Source organism: Acanthochromis polyacanthus, chromosome 11, assembly GCF_021347895.1.
Source record: "Acanthochromis polyacanthus isolate Apoly-LR-REF ecotype Palm Island chromosome 11, KAUST_Apoly_ChrSc, whole genome shotgun sequence".
Lineage (NCBI taxonomy): Eukaryota > Metazoa > Chordata > Actinopteri > Pomacentridae > Acanthochromis > Acanthochromis polyacanthus.
Genome location: NC_067123.1, coordinates 8,685,203 through 8,710,133, shown reverse-complemented (window position 1 = coordinate 8,710,133; position 24,931 = coordinate 8,685,203). Strand labels below are relative to the sequence as shown.

Below are 24,931 nucleotides of genomic sequence, written 5' to 3'. Positions count from 1 at the left end.
GAGGCAAGGTGGGTTAAGTGTCTTCCCCAAGGACACAACAGCACATGACTAGGCGAGAGCGGGAATCGAACCGCCGACCCTTCGATCATTGGACGACCCGCTCTACCACCTGAGCCACAGTGGGAAAAGATAAAAGATGAGAAAAAGGAAAGGTTCAGCAATTTACACAGTAAAAAAATCTGTCAAAAAAAGCTTTTTCTAATGTTATTTGTAGCACCTTTGCTGTCAGAAATGACACATTAAAAATAGGATATTAAAATACACTATAGGCTTGAAACCTGTAAGCAAATAAACTAAAAATGGTGGCAAAAGTCTGTATAGCTATAAGCTGATTGAAATACAGTAAATTGTAATTCCATGGTCACAGATGATAAAAGATAAAAATCACTGTTAAAATATAGATTTGGTTTTCATTTTTTTGTATTTTTTATGGCAGTGAACACATAAATTACTAAAAAATAATAAATTGAAAGCAGAATATTAAAACACACAATAAGCTTGAAAGCTGTAAAAAATAAAATAAAATAAATAAACTGAAAGTTATGGCAAATGCCTGTTTAGCGCTTACGTGATTCAGATACAGTAAATCTGTGATTTTGTTGTCACACATTGTAAAATAATTTAAAAAAACCTCTTAAAATACAGATTTTTGTTTTTATTTTTTGTATTAAATAGTTTTTGCAGTCATTTTAAAAAACTATAGAAAATCTGGTAAATAATGATTATTTACAATCATTTACCATTTATAAAAAAATCCTTAATAGGCATAATTATTCTTTCAAAAAAGAAAAAATAAATATTTGTAAAATATGAGTGTTTTGGGTTGATTTAAATACAGCAAAAAATTATGATAAATTTAGGGTTAAATGTATTAGAAAAACAAATTTCTATTTATAAAAAACATATTTTTAAGTAGACATTATTTACAGTTTTTGACCTGAAGATAACATATAAATCAATACTTATTTTTTGCAATTTTACCAATAATTTTGTGTGAACACAACAAGGAAACTCTGTTTAAAAAAACAGTGTATTATTAAAAAAAAAAATACGATTGATAATTTGTTTTTAAAAAATGCAATATTTTGCAGCGTATGGCTGACAACAATGGAACACTTCTGAACTTTGTTTACAAGATAGGAGAAATATCTAGTGAGCTTCTGAGTGTTGTTTCTTCACTTTTCATGATGGTTGAACTCATTAATGCAGGATCAGCAGCTCTTTACAATCTGATGGTTGGTGAGGGACCGACTTAAAGCTGGGTTTATTGTTATCAGCAAATAGCAGCAGTGATTTCCTCAGCAGCGGCATTTTAAAATCTATTCTTCGATGTAACCTTCCAGTGTGCTCTCTTTGGTTCTTTGGCTGCGTGTACTGTTTCTGAACTCATTTACATTATTTTTGCTTCAGGAGCAGGTCTGGGTTGAACAAGGTTTCTGTAGCCGACGTCCAGGTCGGAGGTTGTCTTACTTATGCAGCAGACGCCTCTTAATATTCAGAATTATCTGAAGCTGGAAGCGTTATTCAAACAGAGCTGCAGACTTTTTATTTTAACGTCATCATTACTTGTGAACAATCCGGTGAAATTAGCATCATTAAGTGTAGGAGTTGCTTGAATTTCCTCGAAACCGATCTTTGTGCTCAAACGAACATTTCAGAGCTATTTTTTTCTGTTTTTTTCTGAAACCCATAGCATAACTGAATTATTCTGGCAACTTTCCAGACACTTTATGCACTCGGCGGTGGGAATCCAGAAGCAGTGGAAGGTGGAAAACAGATAGAAACAGATAAACAGGCGTCCTGTCTCAGGTGACACCGGAGCCCAATGCAGGAAGAAGAATATTTAATTTAACACAAGCTTCTGTCTGTGCTCTTTGTCAAGGAGAACGCTTGTCTCCTTTTGTGTTTTAGGTGTTTTGAGGCGTATTCGTGGTTCATTTCTACATGTCCTTGACCACAAGCTGCTTTTAATGTGAATCAGTCAACCTCTGGCTTATTCCATGAAGCGGCTTCCTGCCTGGGTGTGTTTTCTTGGGAGAGTTTTTCGGGCCTGATTTTGGTTCTGAGAACAAAAACAAGGAGAAAGTGAAGGAGATCCACAAAAGATTATTCAGATTTTGCTGCTTAAACACTCCCCACCCCTGCATCTCTCTCTCTTTCTGTTTTTCGTCCTCGCTCTGCACCTCCAACTCTTTCCACCTTGCCTCCACACAGCCCAAACCTTCTCATTTAGATTATCCCCACTGCACTGAGTAGAAATGGATAGTTTTCACGGGTCTCTCTCTCTCTCTTCCTTCTTTTCTCTCTCCTTCCCTTAATCTCCTCCATGTACATGACACTAATACAGAGACTGATATAAGCCCCCCTGCCTCTCTCTATGACATTTATCACCGGGCTTCTTAATGCAGGCAGCCTGCCTCTGTTGATGAGAAACAAGGATGACAAGCATGGCCTATTTTCTTGCTAACGGTACTCTGTGCTTTTTATTTTTTCCATTTTCACTTTTTTTTTGATCACAGAAAAATGTTTACCAGCACGTCTCATAAGGCTGATGCTGATTATGCATCTGGCACGGTTTTGTCAGAGCTGATCTAGAGTCCATTAGGGCTGTAATAAGTGATGTCGCCCCGCGGAAACTTCGATCCTGACGGAAGGACGGCGAACATAAATGTGCTTTTTGCGTTTTCGTGAGGCGTTAAACATCCGAAGGTATCAGGATGAACTCGTGTGACGTGTGGAGTCCTTTGAGCTACCTGAGGACTTGAACCAGATTGTTCCTGTGATGGATGATGGTAACTAGGAACGACATGACAAACTGAAACTGGCCAAGCTGGAAATGTTTACAAACTGTGGCAAATTTCTCTGTAAAATGATAGTAAAATACTGACAAAAGACTGTCATTTTGCAAGATTACTTCCATAATTTACTTGGTTTATTACAATTATTTCTGCATTCTACTGTGAAATGTGAACTTTACAATAGTAACACTCTATAATAGTAATATTTTACTGTGTTTTTACCATATTCTAGTTAAGATAATTACTCTATAATAAATTACAGTTTACTACACTTCAATATCAAGTTTACTGTTTAATAATGGACTAGACTTTCCAATAAAATACTGTATTCATATAGCCTAGCCGCGCTAGACAACCCACGGCAACGAATTTAATTCTCTGCCAGGGTGGGTCTAGTTACCCTCCATAAGGCTCGAGGTTGGATGCTCCTAAAACTGGCCGGACCAATCACCATGAAGTGTAGAGTCAGAAGGCGGGCGTAACTAAGTGACGACAGAGGCGCGACGATTCTGACAGAAACAACCGGAAACAACTAGCCTAGTCGCGCTAGACAACCCACGGCAACGAATTTAATTCTCTGCCAACGTCGACAACAAAAACGACAACAGTCGTTGAGCTCCATTAGCACCAACTCTGAATAATCTTTCTGTTAACATGTCTGTAATATACTTGAGTTCCACCCATTGACTGTATAAATAAGGCTTCACCGAACTACCGCATCCTCTGATTTCCGGCGCTCTAGGAACTCCGTCAGCCTATTCGTTGCGCTGATTGGTTGTATACCTACCCAATTGCTGCAGAGTGATTTGATAGACAACCTTTTAGCCCGCCTCCCTCCCTGTCGAGCGTGCCTAGACCCTTGCGTCTTCAGAGCATGGGTCTAGCGCGGCTAGGCTAGTATTCATATGGTGTTGCTGCCGTAATCAACATTAATCAGCTGCTGGTAAAAGCTGCCAGTAAATTACAACATTTTCTTCTTTTAACAACTATTAACTATAAATTTCAGACATTCACAAAAAAATAAAGTGTCTTTAACCTTTTACGATCCAGTATTGTGAACTCTGATAAACATTTTAAAACACATTTACCACATAAACACCTAAAACAATAAAAAATAAAGAAATAAATTCATAATACAGTATAAGCCAGTTCAATTTTTATGGATTGGGAACATATATTCAAAGACAGCAACATGTAGCAAACTGTACACCACTAAATATGTTTGAGGAAACAAGGAAAAATAATTTGCCTTAATGTAAAAAAAAAGGGGGGGGGGGGGTGAATCATATTCAGTGTAACGTTCTCAATAATATTCTTATCTGTGGCGGTTTGTTAACGTTTTTCTTTTTTTTTTTTACGCTCAATTTTTACAGTAAGTTGCTGTTTTTCTTATTTTAGGCTCCAAAAAAACTTCATATTTTGCAGTTTTTGAACCATATTTTAGAAAAACTGTACATTAATTAGTATATTGTCTCTGGATTTTTGCAGTAATTCATCACAGTGCATATTACAGGATTGGTTTTTGGAAAATGCCCTTATTTGTAGCAAAGAGTGAGATGGCATGGTGAAGCTGATCTGTTTATTCTGTCCACAACAAACAGCAAGTTGTGCTCGAGCAGGGAGTTTTACATGCTGCAGCTGTTTATCAGTGATCAGTGACCAACACCCGGTGGCATCTGGCGGTTGCCCGGCAACCCCACAGTAATGACACGACTCCAGTGTCGCTGCCTTTTGATCCCAGCGTTTGGACTGAAGGTCGGTCATGTCTTTAAGACCTCCAGCGCTGACAGCATCACAGTTCTATGTTCAGCTTCCTGGTGAATGTTGCATGAAAGTGGAGTTTGTTGTGTTGCTTTTTCCCAAGAACCTTTGTTGCTTGTGTTGTTTGAAAGTGATGCTGATAATTATTGTCAATAAATTCTGAAGTAGTTGGATATTAGCTGGGATAAACTGGGCATCTTCACTTTTCCCACCTTTATTTTGGACTTTCCTTTGCAGACACACGTAGAGAATTTCGCTTCAGGGAACTGGGAAGCTAAGATAAAATGTTTTTGGGAAACAGGTTCATCAAATGAGCCTCTCAGGTCCAGAGTCGCCGTGTTTTATTGACAGCAGCCCATTTTAGCCGCACGTTGAAGCAGTCCTCAAACACAAAGAGGCAGGAGCCAGCTGCGAAGTTTCCAAGATCATTTCTGTGTAAATACCAGCCCTTAGCTTTGGACTTTGAGGGCAAATTGGAAAGAAAATCATGCTGCTCCCGCATGTGACCTCAGATCCGCTGAAAAATGAGCGCGGCTGCTCTAATGGGCTTCTGTAGGAGCATTGTTCTTTATAGCCCATACAGAATAATAGATTTTTAAGCACTTGATTAACAGAAGGACGACAGCCACCAAAGACCTTCCACAAAAGGCCATTATTCAGCTGTCTCTCACTCGGGCACTTGATAAATGCCACTAATGCTTAAAATATAAATGGCACAATAAATATAAATAACACTTTGGCTGGCGTGTTGTGCTCCTATGCCAATCTGTAAGTTCGCAAAAGAGAGAGGAAACTAGGACAGGGAAAGTTGGATTCATCATCCTTAATGCCTTCTGTCACTTCAATTGGATATTAGCAGACACTGTCCCCTAATTTAGACATCATATCCTGTCCCAGGAGCCCCGCCTCATTCGCCGTCTGTCTCACCCTGGCATAACCCGACTGCATCCCCCCCTGTGAGAGTGTTTGAAATCAGACCTTCCCCTCTTAACTCCCACCTCCTCCTCGTTACTTTTCTCTCCTCTTTTATCCCTTTTTTTTTCTCTCCCACACCCTCGGAATGAGCAATTTGTATGAATCACAGCTTCGCTCACGGTGACGATCCCCCCACTGCTTGTGTTAGCTTAGCTCGACATCCAACGCGATTTCACCGCAAGAAAGTGAGAGAGAGAAAAAAACAAAAGTCCTTTCCTCATTTGTGCTGCCCTGGCACGTAACCCCTCGCAACGCTCATTTCGGCCAAACCTCAGATTGTTTGATTGGCGTCCGCCGCTGTGTTTGCCAGGGCTGCTGGCAGGACCGAGCTGCTATTTGCATAAAACCGGAAGGGGTTCAGATTTCCCTGCTGTTCTGCGTCCTACTGCCCTCTCTGCACCCCAAAGAGAAATCAGCATGTAATTCACAGAGAGAAACATTAGCCGGCCGTGTGCAGCGCTTCGCTATAGGCTTCGACACTTCTCCTCGCCTGGTTTGACACTTTCTTTCCTCCTCTCTTTAGCCCAGCGTGAGTCCTCTTGTACAAATCCTACACTATCTGAGCCAGACCCCTTTTTTCCCCTCTTACGCTCCTGCAGAGATTCCTTTTAGAAAACGTCCCGGCGTAAGTCTCGCCCAGCAGTGTGAACCTTTTTTTACCTTTGTGTGATGCTGATCACTGAGATCTGGACTCTCTGCCCTGTGGTTCAGCTAGCGGGCCGATGGAGGGAGGCAGATGATTGGATGGTGAGGATGTAATTAGGAGGAATCAGAGGTTAAAAATGGAAGGGACTGAGGGAACATTGTGGCATTTTCCAGGCATGACTGTGTGCTCATTTCACCCTCTTCAAGTAACCCCTCTTGCTGTGTGTCTGTCTGTCTGTCTGCCGGGCCGAAACCTCTAAACCTGTATGGCAAAGTCGATGCAAAACAAATCCACTTTTTGCTGATGCTGTAAACCCATCTCTCATTTTTGTTTCGGCTGAAACAAGAGTGGAGAGGCAAACTTGGCTCACACCAACATCAAGTATAGAACAAAGGACCAGTACAGTAGTAAAAGGCTTTTCCCCACCTGGCAAAAAAAGGGGGGGAAGGGCAACACAAAGCGAAGCATCTGGAGAGACATGTATATAGAGCACAATGTCTGCAGAAAGCATCGTAACCGAGCCGCTGGGAGACAGTGAATGAGTCCCATTCAGCCTGATCCCAGCAATGACTGACTGCACCCTCACCGAGGGATTACACTGAGAAGAACATTACTACACACTTGTAAGAGGATTGTAACACACGTAGAAGAGCTGCTATCACTACAGCACACTTACAATGCCAGGAGAACTGTGAATACCTCGTCCAAAACAGCCACCAATTCCTTTTTCTCTTCCTCCACCCATGTTTCCATCCCTCCTTCCAACCCCTCCATCCCCTCTGCAGAAGCCTTGGAGGATCCGTCCAGCACCGGCGTGGTGGCGGGCGCCGTCATCGGCTCCCTCCTGGCCCTGCTGCTGGTGGTGGCGCTCGTCGCCGTCCTCCTGACCCGCAGCCGCCGGCAGCAGAGGCGCGGTTACCCCAGCAGTGGGGACTCCATAGCGACGGGCAGCGGCGGCAGCAACGGCGGCGACTACGGCAACAAGGCCCGGCTGCTCTTCGGCAGCTCCGGGAACAACAGCAGCAGCAAGAACGGCACCGGCGCCAACAACAACGGGCCCATCTACACCTACCGGGAGGGCTGCGATGCCACCGGGACCCTAACGGAAAAGGCCAACGACTACCACCACCACCACCTCCACCACGCCTCTACCGGCAACCCCCGACCGCGCACGACATCCTGCTGAGTGGCGACATGGACGCCGAGAGGAGGAAGTTCGAGCTGGACGACAGCATGGAGGAAGAGGAGGAGCGGTACGACAGATTCGGAGGCGGGAACATGCTGCCTCCAGCCTATCATGCCCACAGAGGCCACGGCGGCGAAGAAGAGATGGACGTGTACCTCGACGACGACATGGAGTCTCAAAGGGACGGATCGGTGATTTCCCGGACTGCCATTTATGTCTGAGGGGAAGAAAGGAAGTCTGAACATAGGGAAAGGAGATAAATCAACATCACCTCCATCAGCTAAACACCTACCTGCTTAACATTCAACCTGAATAAAGAGTTGCCATCAGTTCTATCCTCTCTGCTCGACTGTAATTCTATAGGAGGAGGATTAAAAGAAAGTCACGAGGAAGTCGTGAAGGCGAACCTGAGGCGGTACTGTGGCTGAATGTGTCTGTATTTAACTGTACCATGGAGACAGATTTGATTCAGTGTCAGTCAAATGTAAGAAAATGGGGGGAAAAAAAGAAAAAAAAAAAGAAATACTGCCAAGAGCAAACAAAAACTCTGACGCAAACGCCGCTTCTTGCTACGTTCTTGTTTCTTCAGCTTTGCTCTGTGATTATGTGCTGAGTGACTCAAATTGTTTGTATTTTCTACCTTAGCAGAAAATGTAATCTGAAAGCGCCACATAATCACGATTCCAAAAAAAAAAAAAAAAACAACCACCACTGTTCAGAGCTTGCCTTTCTGCTTCAAAATACGAGAAAATGTCCTCATTGCTCGCTGAAGAACTCTGCATAGAAACCGAAAGGCTCCCGTGGATGTTTGCTGCAGACGCTTACGACTCTTCGAAACTTGAAAAAGGCCAAAACTTGTCGCCCTGGAAACAAGAGCTGACTTTACCGGGGTGTTACAGTGACTCGGGGGGGTTTCCCTGCTGCACCCTGCGACACCACCTGGTTTCCTGATGGGGCCAATAAACTGAGTAACATAACAGACTTAACAGTGTGTGCTAATGTGTGGCTGGCTGTGGTGTTAATGATGTGCATCATCTATATATTGGGCGCCGTCTCACTATAGCACAGTTGTTATTGTTGTTGTAGTAGCCGTTGTTGTTGTTGTTGTCGTCGTTGCTGTTGTGTAATGGTGTTGATCTCGCTGAGGAAAAAGACGCACCGGGAGCCTTGGGGGTTTCACACAGTCCCACATCGGGTCGGTAATGACTCATTTAATGGATGAAAAAAAAGCTTTTTCTTTGTTCCCAACTTTGAGTTTCTCTCTCTTTTTTTAATTCCTCCCTTCATTCCCTCTCCATGCCATCTCTCTCTTTCTGTTACACATGAATTCTGAATGATTTGTATGTTTTTTCTTCTGTCCCACACACACATTTCGTCTCTCTGCGCCGGCTTTATTTACATAATGGGCGGCTGAGACGAGTGCCGCAGTGACTGTGTGCAGGGAGAAGAGGATAACTTGTGTTTGTATTCATATCTGGGTCGTATTCAATGAGGCAAAATATTCACCGGCTTTGTCGGAGGCTGCTGCGATTCGTGTATTCATCTTCCGTGTCCTGCAGACTGTTCTTAGGCTACGGGGCGGATTATTCCGTGTTCTGGGCTCTGATTGGACATAACGACATGTTCCGAGACAAATTTCAACAGAGGATATGGAATAATTCTGAATGAAATCCCAAACTCCTGAGCTTCTCTCTCCTGTAGACTGGAATAGAACAGGTGAAAGTATACTTTCTGTTGAAAGCAGTGGCCCACCAGTGACAGAACAAGCTTATTCCACCTGTTCTAAATGAAATCTCTCATCTGGTGGTAAAATATTGGTGCATTTTCCGAGCACATTTGCGAAACATGTAACACTGCATTGGAAAAAGTTGCAGTTTTTACATTTTAGGATACATTTTTGACTTTATAGTTAATGACTGGTTGAAATGGATTACTAGCACTGTTCATGTCCTGTGGACTGTTTATAGGCTATAGAGTAGTTTATTCTGTGTTCTGAGCCCTGATTGGACACAACGACACAGTCTGAGACAAATTTCAACACAGGATATAGAATAATTCTGAATGAAATCCCAAACTTCTGAGGTTCTCTTTCCTGTAGACTGCAAAAGTACAGGTGAAAGTAAACTTTTTGTTTAAAAAATATGGCACATCAGTGAGGGAACACTCTTACTTCACTTATTTTAAATGAAATCCACAAGACTTTGCTAAACATGTTGCACTGCATTGTAAAAAGTTGCAATCTTTATGTTTTCAGATTCATTTTTGACTCTATTCTAAATTCAATTCCTTGTTAGAATGGATTTCTAACATTTTCCATGTCTTAAAAACTATTGCAGGCACAACTCATTCCATGTTAGACACAATCCAGGACAAATTTCGACAAAGGTCACAAAATCTTTCTGAATGCAATCCCAAACTTCTACGCCTTTTTGTCTTGCATGCTGCGAAAGTACAGGTGAAAGTACACTTTTTGGTAAAATGAGTGGTACTCCAGTTGTTTCATTTAGCTTTTATGACATTTTTCATTTGATAATGGTGCATTTCCCAAGAGAATTTTCTAAACATGCAGCGCTGAAAAGGAGAAAGTTATAATGACTTATTTTGGGGGGTTTTTTTCTACATTGGATGTGTTTAAACGGATTTCTAATATTGTTCACACCCTGCAAATTGGACAGAAACAATACAGTCTGAAACAAATTCCAAGAGAGGATACAGAATTATTCTCCTCTGTTTTTCTGTCCTGTACACTTTTTGCTAAAATAATTAGCTAATGGTTAACAGGACAGGGTTGCTTCACATGTTTTCAATGAAATCTCTCACCTAACCTCAAGGTAATGGTGCATTTTCCGTGAGAATTTGCGAAACATGCAGTGTTGCAAAGGAAAACGTTGCAATTTTTAATTTTTAATATTTGTTTCTTACTCTATACGTAATTAAATGACTTTTTAGAATGGATATCCAGCTACTTTCATGTCCTACAGACTGTCGTTGGGCGATGAAGCAGATTATTCCATGTTCTGTGTTGTAATTGGACATGTTTCAAAAGAGGACAGGAAATAGTTCTGAATGAAATCCCAAACTTTTATGCCTTTGTGTCTTGTATGTTGCAGAAGTACAGGTGAAATTGTGCCACATAAGTGACAGGACAGGGTTGTTTTGCTGGTCTTAAATGAGACACTTCACCAAACATAATGATGCATTTTCCAAGAGGATTTGCAAAAAATGCAGCAAAAAAAAAACATGTATTTTTTAACTGTAGGATTTGTTGTTGACTCTATACTTGATGAAATTTCTTGTTAGAATGGATTTGTGACATTTTCCGAGTCCTGCAGACTGTTTTTTAGGCGATGAAGCAGATTGTATCATGTTGAAGACTCAAATTTAAAGAAATGACAAATGAAATCCCAAACTCCAAACCATTTCTGTCTTGTGCAGGTGACGGTAAAATAAGCACAACAGGATTGCTCCACTTGTCTTAAATCAGATCTCTCACCGAAACTTAACATGATGGTGGATTTTCTGAGAGAATTTACTGAGCATGCAAAGCTATGTTGGAAAAAGTTGCATTTTTTTCTTGACTCATAATTAAATGACTTTAATTACACATTTGCATACAGGAGCTGATATGTGAGACCGGGCTCTTATGTTTTTGGAACACTTTTGCCTTATTGATTCCAAGGATTCTCCTGCTCCTGTGTTTTTTTCGTCTTCTCCACAAATGAGCAGTTATTTTTCTTTAATTACTGCTGAATTATATCTCTCGTCTTATTTTTTATAATGCTAGAACAGCTGCGAGGAGACGCTCGGAGTATTGGAGCAGGGGAATCTCTGCAGCGCACCTATGAAGATGTATAGAAAGTCTGGTAAAGCAGAGAGAACAAGGAAACCGTAAAAGCTCGATAGAAGAACAAACCGGAGCGGCGGTGCGTGATTCGGCAGCTCATCCTCTGCTTTTACAAGCTCACTGTGCCACATCACAACCACACGCTGCTGCGTTTCACTGTCGAGGGCGTAAACACAGAGATAAAGCAGTGTTGTAATAAAAGGTGTATTTTAAGGCTGTTGTAACTGTCGACTCACAAAATATTTATGAGAAAGGATCTGAAAAGGGAATCTTTACATTTCTAAGCCGCGTCCCATCTCATTTACTCATGATTCAGTGCATTTCTAAGAACACGTCGTCAGAATAATTAAGATTTTATCGCCAAACGTAAATTTTAACTGCTGTTCTGTGGTTTCAAAAACTGAACACACACTTGTCCAGCTGTGATTTTTCAAATTCAAAACCTTATCGATCGTTTTTTTTTTTTTTTTGACTGTTTCGGCTCCGCTTCCCCCCCAAACCCCTGAGCGGGTCCCTTGTTGTTGGTTGTTGTTGAACATTATGCACTGTGCAATCTGTTGTTCTGTAAAATGCGACAGTTATATCTGCTTTGTTACAAACGCATCTCAGTGGAGAACATTTCATGAAGCCTCACCGCTTGTGGGGGTTTTTTTTGGACAAAGTTGCCAATTTAAATTTCAAAAAGTGAGTGAGAAGCAGCCATTTACTGTACCTTTGGTTATCACACGTAGTCGGACTTTTTACTGTATCACTGCGGTTTTGGAAGTGTTTAGGTGTATTTTCTGCTCTGCCGGGTGCATGCATGATCCAAGATCCAGACTCTGAACCTCTGGAGAACCCAAACAGTCTTATTTAGTTTGATTCTTCATCTGTTACATTCAAAACGCTGTATTCCCCCAAATGAAAACGACCTTATTTTGCATTAAAGTTTAATACGTTAATGATTTTCACCCTAAAAACCTCCCCGTCCAGCACATTTCCTCTCCTATTTGGCCCTCGTACGCATCATCTCCTCTCCGGGGCTCTTTGATATTAAACCGTTGACTGTGATCCCAACTTCGGCGCCTAATTAGTCGCAGAATCTTGTACCATGGATGCACCCCTAGCGAGGAAACTCATCATCAGTCATAACTTTTGTTTTTGCACAACCCATTTTCAATAAAAGAAAACCATTCTGAGACAATCCTCTGTGGAGAAGCTGGTAATTAATTAAGCAGAGCCGAGTTATCGGCCTATAAATACCCGACTCCCACAACTCCTCAGCACATTTCTCTGCAGAGGACAGAAGTGTACACCTGCTCTGGGATATTTAGTCTCTTCAACAGATCTGCCACAGGAGCCGCCTGTGTTTTTTGTTTTTTTTTGCTAACTTGGGGAAAAGTGTGACAACCTTTCCTCGTACACTTGAACACTTGTCTGCTCTCCCCGCAGTACTTTATCCCCTCTGCAGGGAGATTCAAAGCTCCGTTTACACCTGGTGGTAACATGTGATCTGGTTTTTGCTTTTGCACCTCATATTAAGATGTATTCTTGGTATTTTTACCACCTCTGCACTGTGATTCCATCTCAACATGCAAATTCGTCAAACATGAGGTTCTGCATAATGTATTTTTAGGCTTATTTCTACCAAGATTAAGAAAAAAGTTACTGGAAATGCAAAATTTAAAAAAGAAACCCTTAATTTCACTTGCTTGAGGTGGTTTTTGAGTCTTTCGGAAATGAGTTCATGTGCATAATCAGATGTGGAAGCACCTCTTCTGAAGAGGTTTGATTGTGTTTCTGCTTCTTTTGTTGCCTTTGTGTCTGGACGGCATGAAACATTTCTGATACCAGTTACCGGTTATTCTCACATATATACTACAGTTAAAAGGTTTGGGGTCACTCAGACAATTTCACATTTTCCATGAAAACTCACACTTTTATCCATGTCCTAACATAACTGCACAAGGGTTTTCTAATCATCAATGAGCCTTTCAACACCATTAGCTAACACAATGTAGCATTAGAACACAGGAGTGATGGTTGCTGGAAATGTTCCTCTGTACCCCTATGGAGATATTCCATTAAAAATCAGCTGTTTCCAGCTAGAATAGTCATTTACCACATTAACAATGTCTAGACTGGATTTCTGATTCATTTAATGTTATCGTCATTGAAATAAACTGCTTTATTTTCAAAATAAGGATGTTTCTAAGTGACCCCAAACTTTTGAACGGTAGTGTGTAGCCAAGGTTTTGTTTGTTTCTTGTTCTTCTTCAAACAGGTTTATTACAGCCAAGTAGCCTAGCTCACATCCTTTTGTTGATACTACACAACCTAGTTTATTTGCTCCAAAGCACTTAATAGAAAAAAGCTTAATTTGCACTGCATCTCAAAAGTTTCAAACTTCACTGCCATATGGGGCAGTTGGTGTCATTTCAGATTAAAGTGTTGCTCCAACATCTCAGGTTTTATTTAGAGTTGACTTGTTCATTATTTGACAAAACTAAGTTGTCTATAATGTTGTGGCTGAGTTATATTTGCTTTCAGACCTGGGGACTTTTGTATTTTCACACTCTACAAAGACGCCTCATCTGGGTAGCCATTTTGGACGTTCAGTATCTCCAAAATTATACCTCCCACTGCTATGATATTTGGTGAGGACACAGATAGAAGAGCTTACAGTAGATCCAAATCATTCAATGGCTCCAACTGAGGCTAGATTTAAAATTATTGACCCTTGAAAATGGAAATCGGTACAACATTGTCAAACGATTGAAGCCTTAGACAGTTCCTGTAAGTGTTTGTATATGGATGAATCCATATTTCCCAGTAACATAGTCTTTGGTTGACATTTTACCAACTTTTGAGGCATCTAACATGAGTAGAATTTGATGTGTGGCAATATTTTTAATATTTTGACTTTGCCAAACGGGTCACGTGAACCACAAAAACTGGTGTGCTTCGGGGTCTTCATGTTGTCATTATGTGTGCAGAGATATGAGCTGCTTCCATGTTGTGTTCATGTTGAAAAGCAACATATGAGACTCATTGTGCCTCAACAAACGCTTCCATTCATACTGTATGGCGACATGAGTACTGACATATGAAAGTCTCAAAATTCTTCTGTAGAATCTAGTTTTGGGTTCCAAAGAGGTAAACTATGAGCAGAATCTGAGCATTTTTTCTGAATTCTGTCTGAACTGACACATACTGACCCACATTCAAACACAGATATTCCCACTAAAATCACTTTTTGTGAAGACTGCTGCTTTTCCTTTTGATCATTCTGCACACTGGGAGCTCTTCATTATGCCGAACGTCTCCTCCTTCACGCCTCGTGTCTGGATGTCGATATAAGAGGTATAGATGCACCTGAGTTTCCTCCATCTGAGCTCCTCCAGAAGCCTCCTCGAGGTGCATTTAAATGACTGTGAAGATCCTCCGTGATGGTGCAGAGGGACGAATTATGAATTCAGATGCCTCAATGCTTTCACATTTTCATACCAGATGCAAAGATTTTGGTGCTTTTACATTTAAAAAAAAAAACTCTACATCTACCAACAAAAATATTCTTTAACCTCGTGAAGTGTGCCATCAGACAAAAACAGACTGAACTGCGTGAGTGGAATAAGCAACACATTACTTAATAAGATAGAAATCGAGCTTTATGAAACATGTAACCTTAAAGCTAATGGAGTGGTGATAAGCAGCGAAAATAGAAAATTAAGATAAGCAGTTTTGATCTTTTTATTACCTCCACTTAGGTTACTGGGGATAAAAAAGCAAAAGATACGCTCTGCTTCTGTTTCTTTCTGATGATTAACTTCACAAGATGGTAAAAAAAAAAAAACATAAAAAAACAACCACCTTGAAACCTATCTAATGGTACTCGAGGAGATCATTCATCTTTGATTAGAAAACAGAAGGTTTTATCCTCTTAAAAGACCACGTTGCGACCTCGTAGCATTGCCCTTTTTACAGCAGCAGGATGTCCGGTGGGTTGAAAACGGGGTCGTGCTACTTACAAGAGTCCGTCTCTGATCTATTAGCTCCACGTCCTCACATGGTTTGAGCTCTGGGAGGTTTCAGTCCTAAACGCAACCCCTGTAAAGTCCTCTCCTCGCTGCGAGGCTAAGCAGAGGACGAGGTAACGGGTCACTTGGCTCTGTCAGGGGGAACAAGGCTGGAACGGAGGCAGGACGGAGGCTGGTGGAGGTTCAGCGCTCCGTCTGGGGAATACCAAATAGGCCGGGAGAGGAGGCAGAGAAAGCAGGACTTTTTCTTCTCAGATCAGAGAAACTGAGCGACGGAACAGAAAGTAAAACTTCAGCCCCTGCAGAGAGGATGAGAAGACATCACCAGGCTTTTTTTGTCTGTAATCCACCTGAGACCGGGAACGTTTGAAATGCTGTCAATTATTCACCGGCGAGCCTCGGAGTTAGACGATGGGCACATTTGTTACTCGCGGAGCCCAATTGGTTGGCAGCGGCTCAAAAAAAAAAGATGACAGCGTGTGAAAGGAATAAGAGATTGGCAAGACGGGATTTGAAGCTTCGACAATGAAAGCTAGAGGTGGGCAGGAAGCCTCTGAGGAGTGTTTTTCGCCACCGCTCCACTTGGCTATCGGCCGCTTCCGCCCAACAACAACCGACAGTCCTTTCCAACCGGACCAATTAGCAGGAAAAAAGGCCGTCCTGTTGGGCTCTCCTATCTGCGACAGATCTTTTTAATTGTAAAGAAATGTTCAGCAGCACTCCAGAGACCTCTGTGCAGGGGCGGAATTGTATATATCCTGCTTTTTTTCCCTTCATATTCCCTCTCTTCGCCTCAGCTTTAGCACCCAGCACAAGCTGTTCCCTGCATGTTTAATTCAGCAGAAGGCATAAAAGTGTTCCGCATTATCTCTCTGCTTTGCTCTGAAGGAGAAGGAAAGACGGCGAGATGGAAGGAGAAGGAGAAGGAGAGGGGATCGAGGGGAACCGAGTAATGAGAGCGGAGGAAGAAGAGGCCTATTAGTTATTGAGCTCGGCTTTTGTTGTTAATCCAGTTAAAGCCGAGCCTCTGCCAGGCCAGCTGAGACTCCAGCAGATGTGGATGAAGTTTCCTCCTCCCAACGCTGCTGGAAGAGCTCTCATTGTGCTCTGTAACCAATTTAGTTAATGCAGCGGCGTCTGTCCTGCTTTCTGCTACGTCTCCGGATCAGATACCTTCCTCCTTCTCCCACTGTGCTGCTCTTGCAGTGTTCGGAGCTATATTAGGGGTGTAATTCGTCACAGCTTCTTTTTTCCTTCTTTTTGATCCAGGTTATTTCAGGTTTCCTGTATGTATGTTCATATGAATGGCCATTCATTTTTTCCCACTTGTTCTCTAGATGCTGGGAAGGTTCAGTACGCAGGCGTATGAGCAGCTCTTATTTTGTAGATGTGTACATGTGGTGTTTTTCTTAAATGCTTGAAGCAGTCAAGGTTGAGCATTTCCACCTTAAACCTGCAGTTTATCGACAGTATTCCAAACCTGAGAAGCCAAATCTGTCAGTGTGCAGAGCTGAGCTTTCTGTGCCATCATTTTTCTTCCAAATCAGCTGCAGGTTTGAATATAAACGGCTGAATTACTCCAACAGCTTGTCTGGTGAAACACAACTTCACACAGATCACGACCATTCGGAAATTTGGTATTTCAGAAGTTTGCATTTTTGAGTTATTCAAATGTGCAGACAATGAAACGGATATTTTCCGCTTTTTTTTCTTCTTTTCAGATGCAAATTCTCCAGTTTGCAGAGCTGCAAATTTTAAAATTAAGCTGGGAAATTATTTGAAAAACAAATGCTTAGACATTTAAAGTAGCTTCTCATGTTAAATCTGCCTGATGATATAAAAATATTCAACAAGTCAAAATGCGATCAAATTTCTTTATAAATACTTGTATAAATTACATTAATGCGTGTATAACAGCTCCATTTTAATTTGTTGTCTTTTTTAACATTGTATACACTGCATGTTTCATGGTTACAAAGCGTGGGTGATTTTTTCCATAAAAAACAAAATTATTTTATTTTTGCCAGCATTTTTAATCAACAAGCTTTTTTCTCTATTTCTAACATATGTTTGTCATGTTATTACAAGCATATGTTATCTGACAGATATTACATTATAGTGCTTTCTATAAAAAAATGTCAAACAATAGTATCACCGTGAAGCTTGAAGATTTGTCTCCACACAGTTACATATTCTTAGACATAAGTGTCTTTTTTTAGCTAGGTTAGCTTGAAGAAAAAAATCATAGTTTGGGTTATAATACGACCCTTTTACAACATGTTTGACGGTTCTCCTCAGTTTTATAATAGAATAGAAGTACACTCAACAAAAAACAATAAAACAAAACTGCACCTTTCAGAGTGTCCTTTTATTGTGGGCAGTCTAAGGCACACCTGTGCACTAATCATGGTGTCTAATCAGCATCTTGATATGACACACCTGTGAGGTGGGATGGATTATCTCAGCAAAGGAGAAGTGCTCACTGTCACAGATTTAGACAGATTTGTGAACAATATTTGAGAGAAATGATGATATTGTGTATGTGGAAAAAGTTTCAGATCTTTGAGTTCATCTCATAAAAAATGGGAGCAAAAACAAAAGTATTGCGTTTGTATTTTTGTTGAGTATTTATATTAATGTTATCATCTCTACTATTGCTTAGGAATCAATATCTGCTAAATGCTCCACGATGTGGCCTTTTGCTAACTTTTGCTCACACTTCTGGTTCTCGGTTTTGAATTTTCAGAGATTTTGTCTTGAGAAACCCGCCTGCTGCTGCTGAAAGTTCCCTAAAGCTGTAAATGTTTCACTGATGAAGCCGAAACAATGAGCTGACAGATTATCTAAAACTTTGCAGTTGTGTTTTTAGACTCCAGAGTTACTTTTAAGAGGGAAATGCTTCAACAGATTGGCTGGGACTGCTCGAAAAAAAAGTATTTTTCACAAATTCCTGCCTTCGCATGTGTCTGCCTGCTTATTAAAATGAGAGAATTTGGTTTCATCAAAAATTAATTCAGCACTTTAACAGTCAAGGAAACTCTAGAACAGTGTTTTATCCTTGCTGGTCTCCTCCTCGGGCCCTCCACTGCTCTCTGTCTTCAGACTCATCCTCTATTGAATCACTTTAAACCAAAAAAACAATATTTCATTGCTCTCTAGACTTCTGGAGCGTTTGCTTAATGAACTGGATCTAAAAAGTACATGTAGTTCCTCTGTTTCTGACCCTTGAAATGCAAAACACCAGATTGTTTGACACCGTCCAGGCAGCTCCAGATGTTAGACTTTCACTCTGACAGAAAGAGTCACGTCGTCCCGTTGTGAAGTTGTTTCCATTCGCTCGTCTTTCTGGTGGGAGATATCGAGGCTTTTATTTCCCCCTGCCTTCGATGACCTCCACTCTCTATTCTTTACTTTGAATCAAAAGCCTCTTTGAAAAGCAGGAAACAGAAAAAAAAAAAAACACCAAAAAACTCCAACCTGCCACCCGCAGCTCTGACATCACTTCACTGGTTTTAGATGTAACAGAGTTTTTCGCCTCCCGTGAACCTGAGTGTAACTTTAGATCTCTGATTAATCCGGAGTGCGGAATTAGCACCAAAGGATGGATCTCAGTGACCAAGGTTGTTTGTCTATGAAGGCTGCACGTTGGCAAAAACACAAAGCAGAGAGAAGTTGACTTTGAAGCGAAAACTTGCACAGAATTATGAACAAGATGGGCTCCAAGTGAACATAACACACTTAGTTCACTTGTCAACAGCCAGACTTTAATACTAAAGATTACAGAGTTCAGCTTTGTTGTGGCACTTCAATACTTCAATATAGTGGTAGGTTTTCCACAATCAGAATATTATATGCACTAAAGTTTGGGTTGACTTAGGAATGTTGTCCTTTTTGAAAGAAAAGCAGTTGTTTTTTTGCAATGAAGATAACGTTAAATACACAAGAAAAGTACTCAAAGAGCGCTGTACTCCACCAAGACTGATCAGTCGTGTCATTTCCGACGGGTGGAATCTTGTAAAAATTTGTGGCAGAAATCTCGGCAACAGAGAGTGTATCCATTTAATATAGATGTACCCACAAACAAAATGACCTTGCACTGAGCACAGGCATGTGTTATGCATGTGTACGTTGTGTACGGATACCGAATCGTGTGACCTGAATTTATAGCGGGTGGCGGGAATTGATGAGACTCAGAAACTCCCCCACAATTTAATCAATTGTTCCTTGTATCATTTTTGACAAACAAGTCCCAATAAGTCTGCAACGCAACGGTGGGCTTGTAGTAGGACCTTAGTAGGTCCTTGTGTCATTTCTCACCCCCCCTGAAAATTTCATCCAAATGTGGTAGTCCATTTTTGAATAATGTTGCAAACAGACAGACAGACAGACAAACCAACGCCAATTGCCACATAACTCTGCTGAGGCTCCACCTCTTTGGTGGAGTAATCAGAAATACAGTGTAGACATTGTTAATGTGGTAAATGACTATTCTAGATGGAAACAGCTGATTTTTAATGGAATATCTCCATAGAGGTACAAAGGAACATTTCCAGCAACCATCACTCCTGTGTTCTAATGCTACATTGTGTTAGCTAATGGTGTTGAAAGGCTCATTGATGATTAGAAAACCCTTGTGCAGTTATGTTAGCACATGGATAAAAGTGTGAGTTTTCATGGAAAATAACACTTACAAATAGAGGTGACTATGATGATTTAATTTGACTGAACGGCTCAAATTATTAATTTATTACCGGTTAATCTTCTGTCTAGCATATCTTGATTCAGGATCATTTCTTTCTGTTAATTGCTTCGTGTTTTTCTGCTCTTAAAAGGTGCTGATATTTCAGTTTTATTGCAAAATCTAACTTTAGGTATTAAAAATGAACCAAACAAGATGTTAAATAAATACTTTGGGAATTCTGTGGCTCCCTGTTGCCCAAAAAGAATCCATTTGCAGAATTTTTCTTCACTATAATTTGACACTTACTTTACACCTCACACAGCAATATGGAGCCGCTGTGGCCTCAGCATAAGGAAGTGACAGCTAATTAATACGGCGCTGAAGTGAATTAATACGGTCCCTGAATGCACCGAACTTACTTCTAACTGTTTGGTTCAGTTTTAACACATCAGAGTAGAAAAGTTCAGAGTGTCATCGTCCTTTAGCGCCTGGTTAAAAACACTGTAGGAGGTGAAATCAAAGTAAACACACCTGAACTGGCGAAGCCCTCTGAGATGAACCTGAGCTATTTCACCACACAAAGAAAACTGAAAGACGTTTTACTGGAGAATCCTTGACATCAGCTGGTTTTGAAAGGCAGAGCTTTGAGGCTTTGATTTTTCGGTAAACAACATATGTGACCCCGATCGATGGAGCCGTCTCACCTCTGTGGACCCTGATGTGTCCGAGGATCGACACCGACACCTGAGGAAACCTCGTCGTATAGATTTGTTTTTTTAAATAACAGGTTTTTATAAAAAGGGATTTCATGGCTGGAATAAAAATTGGAGGAGAAAACATCACATCTGACCACACAGAGAGAAAGTTTTCAGTTAAAATCTGACAGAACCTCCATTGACCATTATTTTAAAATGCTACAGTGAGGTCCACATTCAAAACGTGTCAGAAAACACATCAGATATTAATATTATTTTTACTTTTTATGGACATCATCAGTCCCAATCCCATCTATCATATTTTCATTCATTTTCAGGATTTTAACCCTTTAAATGCCAGTTTGTTTACATGATGTCATAGTTGTTTTTATGGAAAAAAAATATAATAATACTAGAAAAATTATTCATTTTCAACATAGTAAGAGCTGAATGGAGTTTCTGTGTTGATAATCACAGTCTGCGAGGTGTCGACACTGATTCTGATGCGTAAATACTTTTTATGTCATTTGACATTTGAAGAAGCTTACACTGAGGTGCTTAAGACAAAAATATCCCAAATAAAACCCATTACAACTCCTGTTTTTGATCCGTCTGCCATTACTTACATTAGAATTTCTGTTTCTCCAAACATGCATGCACGCACACACACACACACACACACACACACACACACACACACACACACACACACACACACACACACACACACACACACACACACACACACACACACACACACACGTCTGGTTCTTATACCCCCGTGGGGACTTGCCATTGACTCCCATTCATACCTAACCCGAACCTTAACCAACACCCAAAACAATGCCTAACCCTAAAGAAACTTTATTGCACTTTTACTTTTTCAGTAACAACTGGCCAAGAAAACACTGTTTCCTCCCGTGGGGACCTCATTTTTGGTCCCCACCGTGACGCGAGTCCCCACCGAGATAGCGTGGAGTCAGGTCAAAGTCCCCACCAAGTCCCCACCGGTATAGATAAACACGTACTCACACACACACACACAGCTGAGAATGAGTTTTCCACTGGCCTGCTGTTCTTTTAATACAGCACAGAGCGACAAAAACAAAGAGTAATAATGCCAATTTAGAAGCCAAAGCTCCAGAATGAAAGCTTAAAGGGGAACTTCGTTTTTTTCAATCTGGGGTCTGTTTTCATTTGTCATTTCAGCTGAGCAAGCAGCTCAGCTAGCGAAAAGTATGGGGCAATAGCTCGCGAAATCGCGCCAAAACAATGGTTTTGGCACGATTTCGGAACGAGATTTGCTTTCTAGCGTCCTGAGATTTGGATACAGACCACAACAAACAGCGATCGCCAGGTAATGTGGAGGTTTTCGTTCATTTCTCATCTCTACTATGTTGTGGGACACTCACTGAGACTATCCGAGCCGGTCAGTGTGGGGAAAAAAGCACGTAAGGGCAGACTTTGACGCGGGGGGGCAAGTTGCCCCATACTTTTCGCTAGCTGAACTGCTAGCTGAGCTGCTAAGCTGCCTGCCTGGCTAAATACTGGAACTATGTCGAAATTCATTTCTCCATCACTCACATGTATGAAATGACATATGAAAACAGACCCCAGGTTGAAAAAAAACCGAAGTTCCCCATTAATAACATAGAATGAGTAATTTCATGATATAATGGCAGAGGGATCAACAATAGCAGTTGTAGTGTGTACACAGTGTATTATTAATGTATTATGAAGGGCTAAGGTTTCAAAATTCCCTCCAAGATGCACAGCAAATGCATAAACACAGCCAAAATGATCCAGAAATCAAGGATGAAAATGTCAAAAATGTCCTTGTGAGGGTTGAATTACTCTCTTTTGGCAGCACATACGCTATTCTACACCCTATATATTAATTATGTGTTCTTAATGTTCACACTTTTAATTAATCCTTTTCAAAATCAGCTACAAGAGCGACTACAAAAGACCCCTTATCTGGAGACTTTATAGACAGAGATTTATCTCGGCACGCTTGTTTCTCGCTATTAAATTTTATTACGTGAAAAATTATTAAGAGGTAATGATTTTTTTCTGACAGCAAAGCAGCATTTCTTCCCACAGATTTGTCATCACTCATCATTGTGATAGAAAAAAAAGATGATGCAATATTTCCTCGGTTTAAACAGGGACAATTTGGAAATTCTTTAGAAAAGCAACTGCATGGAAACAAGTGAGCTTATCTCCCCCTCCAACGGCTGAGTTATTTATTTCTCCCTCTGTTCTTCCAATGAGAATCGGGCTTTGTGAGTGAAAAGGAGATTACAACTCTTATAAACACAGATGTTTTTTTATAGTGCAAAGCCCTGCTGTGTTGGACAGCAGCCCAGCTTCCAACTTCGCTGATTCTTCTGGGAGCGAAAAACGAGGAGGAAAAACTTGCCCTGTAACAGATTTAATATCAAATTTGTGATAGAATCCTGCTGCCTCTTTAACAGCACAAACAACAGCAGAACAACATTAAGGCTTTGTGTTATGATCATTCAGTAAAAGGAGGGTCAACTGACAAATTGTCGACCCAAACAGCATCGGACACGCAAAGCAAAAACTCCAACCAGCAGCTTTTGACTCTAAAAACTGGAACCTGTTTCAGAAATACATGAAATTTCTCTTTTCAGCCATGAAAGTGGTGCCATTTTGACTGGCAAACATCCAAATAACCTGCTATTACTTTAAAAAGAAAGAGTTTCCGTGAAAATGGTGTCAAATGACGGTTGTTTCATTTATCCTAAAGTGCTGCCTGACATTCATTTCCTGCAGATAAGTCAGATCTTCATGTAGCCATCAAATTTTGTCACTTTTTTAGCTTCCGTTTTCTCCCTCCTTATGAGGAATGTCCCTGAATGGCGGTGAGAAAACCTCCATCAGGTCAGCGCTGGTGAGCAGAAAGATATTTAGTTGTTTCCGGGGTTTTTTGCAGGGAAAAAATGAGACGGATGGAGGTTTAGCTGCTAAATGAGCAGATCAGTCTTTGTCCAGAGGGAGGAAATATACAGAGTTCATGTGTGTGTTCAGCTTGTGTGGTGACAGCGAGTGCGGTTTTTTGTTTTTTTTTCCAGAGCAACTAAGTCCATAAGCTGTGAGGCTTACAGAGCTGTTGGGCCTTCTGTGCAAATGTCAGCTCAATTACTGTGCCGAAGCACAGAGGACTTATTTATTTATATATTTTTTTCGGTGGGTGGGTCGTTGTCCTCTTTAAATTTCTGTCAGTTTGTCGTGCGACGACACTCTGAGTTCATTATTCACAATGAGATCCGTACTGGTTTGGCAGCTGATCACCGTCATGTGTTGCTTTAAGACGACTAACGAGGAAGTCGACATCTTGATTTGTCATTTGACATTTTGGAAATGCGTCTATTTGCTTCCTTGCTGAGAGCTAATTGAGAAGATTTCCACACACCGGTTGTATTAGCTGAACATTCACATCACCAGATCCAGACGCTATCGGGCTGTTAACTGGCTGCCAACAGATATCACCAGAAGACTCTTACTGCCCAGATGAGTTATTATCCACTGTCATTGATAAACAGAAAGTGATCAGGTTATGAAGGTGAAACAAAATGGAGCTTTGTAACATGTGGATTATCCATTTTCTTCTGCATATCAGCTTCTCTTGCAGGATCCCATGGCGTTCCCAGGCCAGATGAGATACACCGATCAGGCATAACATTATGACCACCTGATTAATCTTGTGTTGGTTTCCCTTATGTGGTCAGAAATGTTCTGAACCATTGGGCCTGGACCAGAGGACCTTTCAGGGTGTCCTATGGGGTCTGGCACCAGGACGTTGGCAGTGGATCCTTTGGGTGCTCTGGGTTGTGCAGTGGGGTCTCTGTGTATCAAGCTTGTTCCACTGCATAGAGTGGGGTCTACAAAGTTTGTGGATCAAATCAGCATCTTAAGTGACTGTCATGTTCTTCCTGATGTTCCTGATTGATTGATGTTGGTGCATTTTCCTGTGGGGTGAGCCAGTGACATTTAGGATAGCCATTTGCATGAAGGAGTGTGCTTGTTCTGGGACAGGGTTTATTAGAGTAAGTTTCATCAACACAGATGCAAAAATCCAAGGTTTTCTGGCAGAACACCACATAGTGTCGTAATGATAAATGTTATTCACTTCATTTATCAGTGGTCATAATGTTGTGGCTGATTCGTGCATATAATCAATCCAGCCAGTTCTGAACGTACCCTAAGGTCTCCTCCTAGTTGCCTGGAAAACTTCCACAGGAAGTCACCAGGAAACATCCTAATCAGATACCTGAACCACTTCAGCTGGATAGCGTCAACCCA

At 41.1% G+C, this 24,931-nt stretch overlaps 1 protein-coding gene and 1 long non-coding RNA gene across 2 annotated transcripts in view; both read left to right on the top strand.

Moving 5' to 3' along the window:
- pvrl2l (PVR cell adhesion molecule related 2 like) overlaps nt 1-12,393 on the top strand; it is a 300,493-nt gene extending 288,100 nt beyond the window's left edge. Inside the window, 2 exon segments of the mRNA XM_051956145.1 lie at nt 6,966-7,307; nt 7,310-12,393. Of these exon segments, the coding sequence (XP_051812105.1) occupies nt 6,966-7,307; nt 7,310-7,587 (620 nt within the window). The 3' untranslated portion in view covers nt 7,588-12,393.
- Nucleotides 1-21,200, top strand: part of LOC127536272 (uncharacterized) — a 578,171-nt gene extending 556,971 nt beyond the window's left edge. Inside the window, exon 2 of the long non-coding RNA XR_007945270.1 lies at nt 17,673-21,200. This is a non-coding gene — a long non-coding RNA (uncharacterized LOC127536272). The remainder of the gene's footprint in view (nt 1-17,672) is intronic.
- Nucleotides 21,201-24,931: the final 3,731 nt, after the last annotated feature.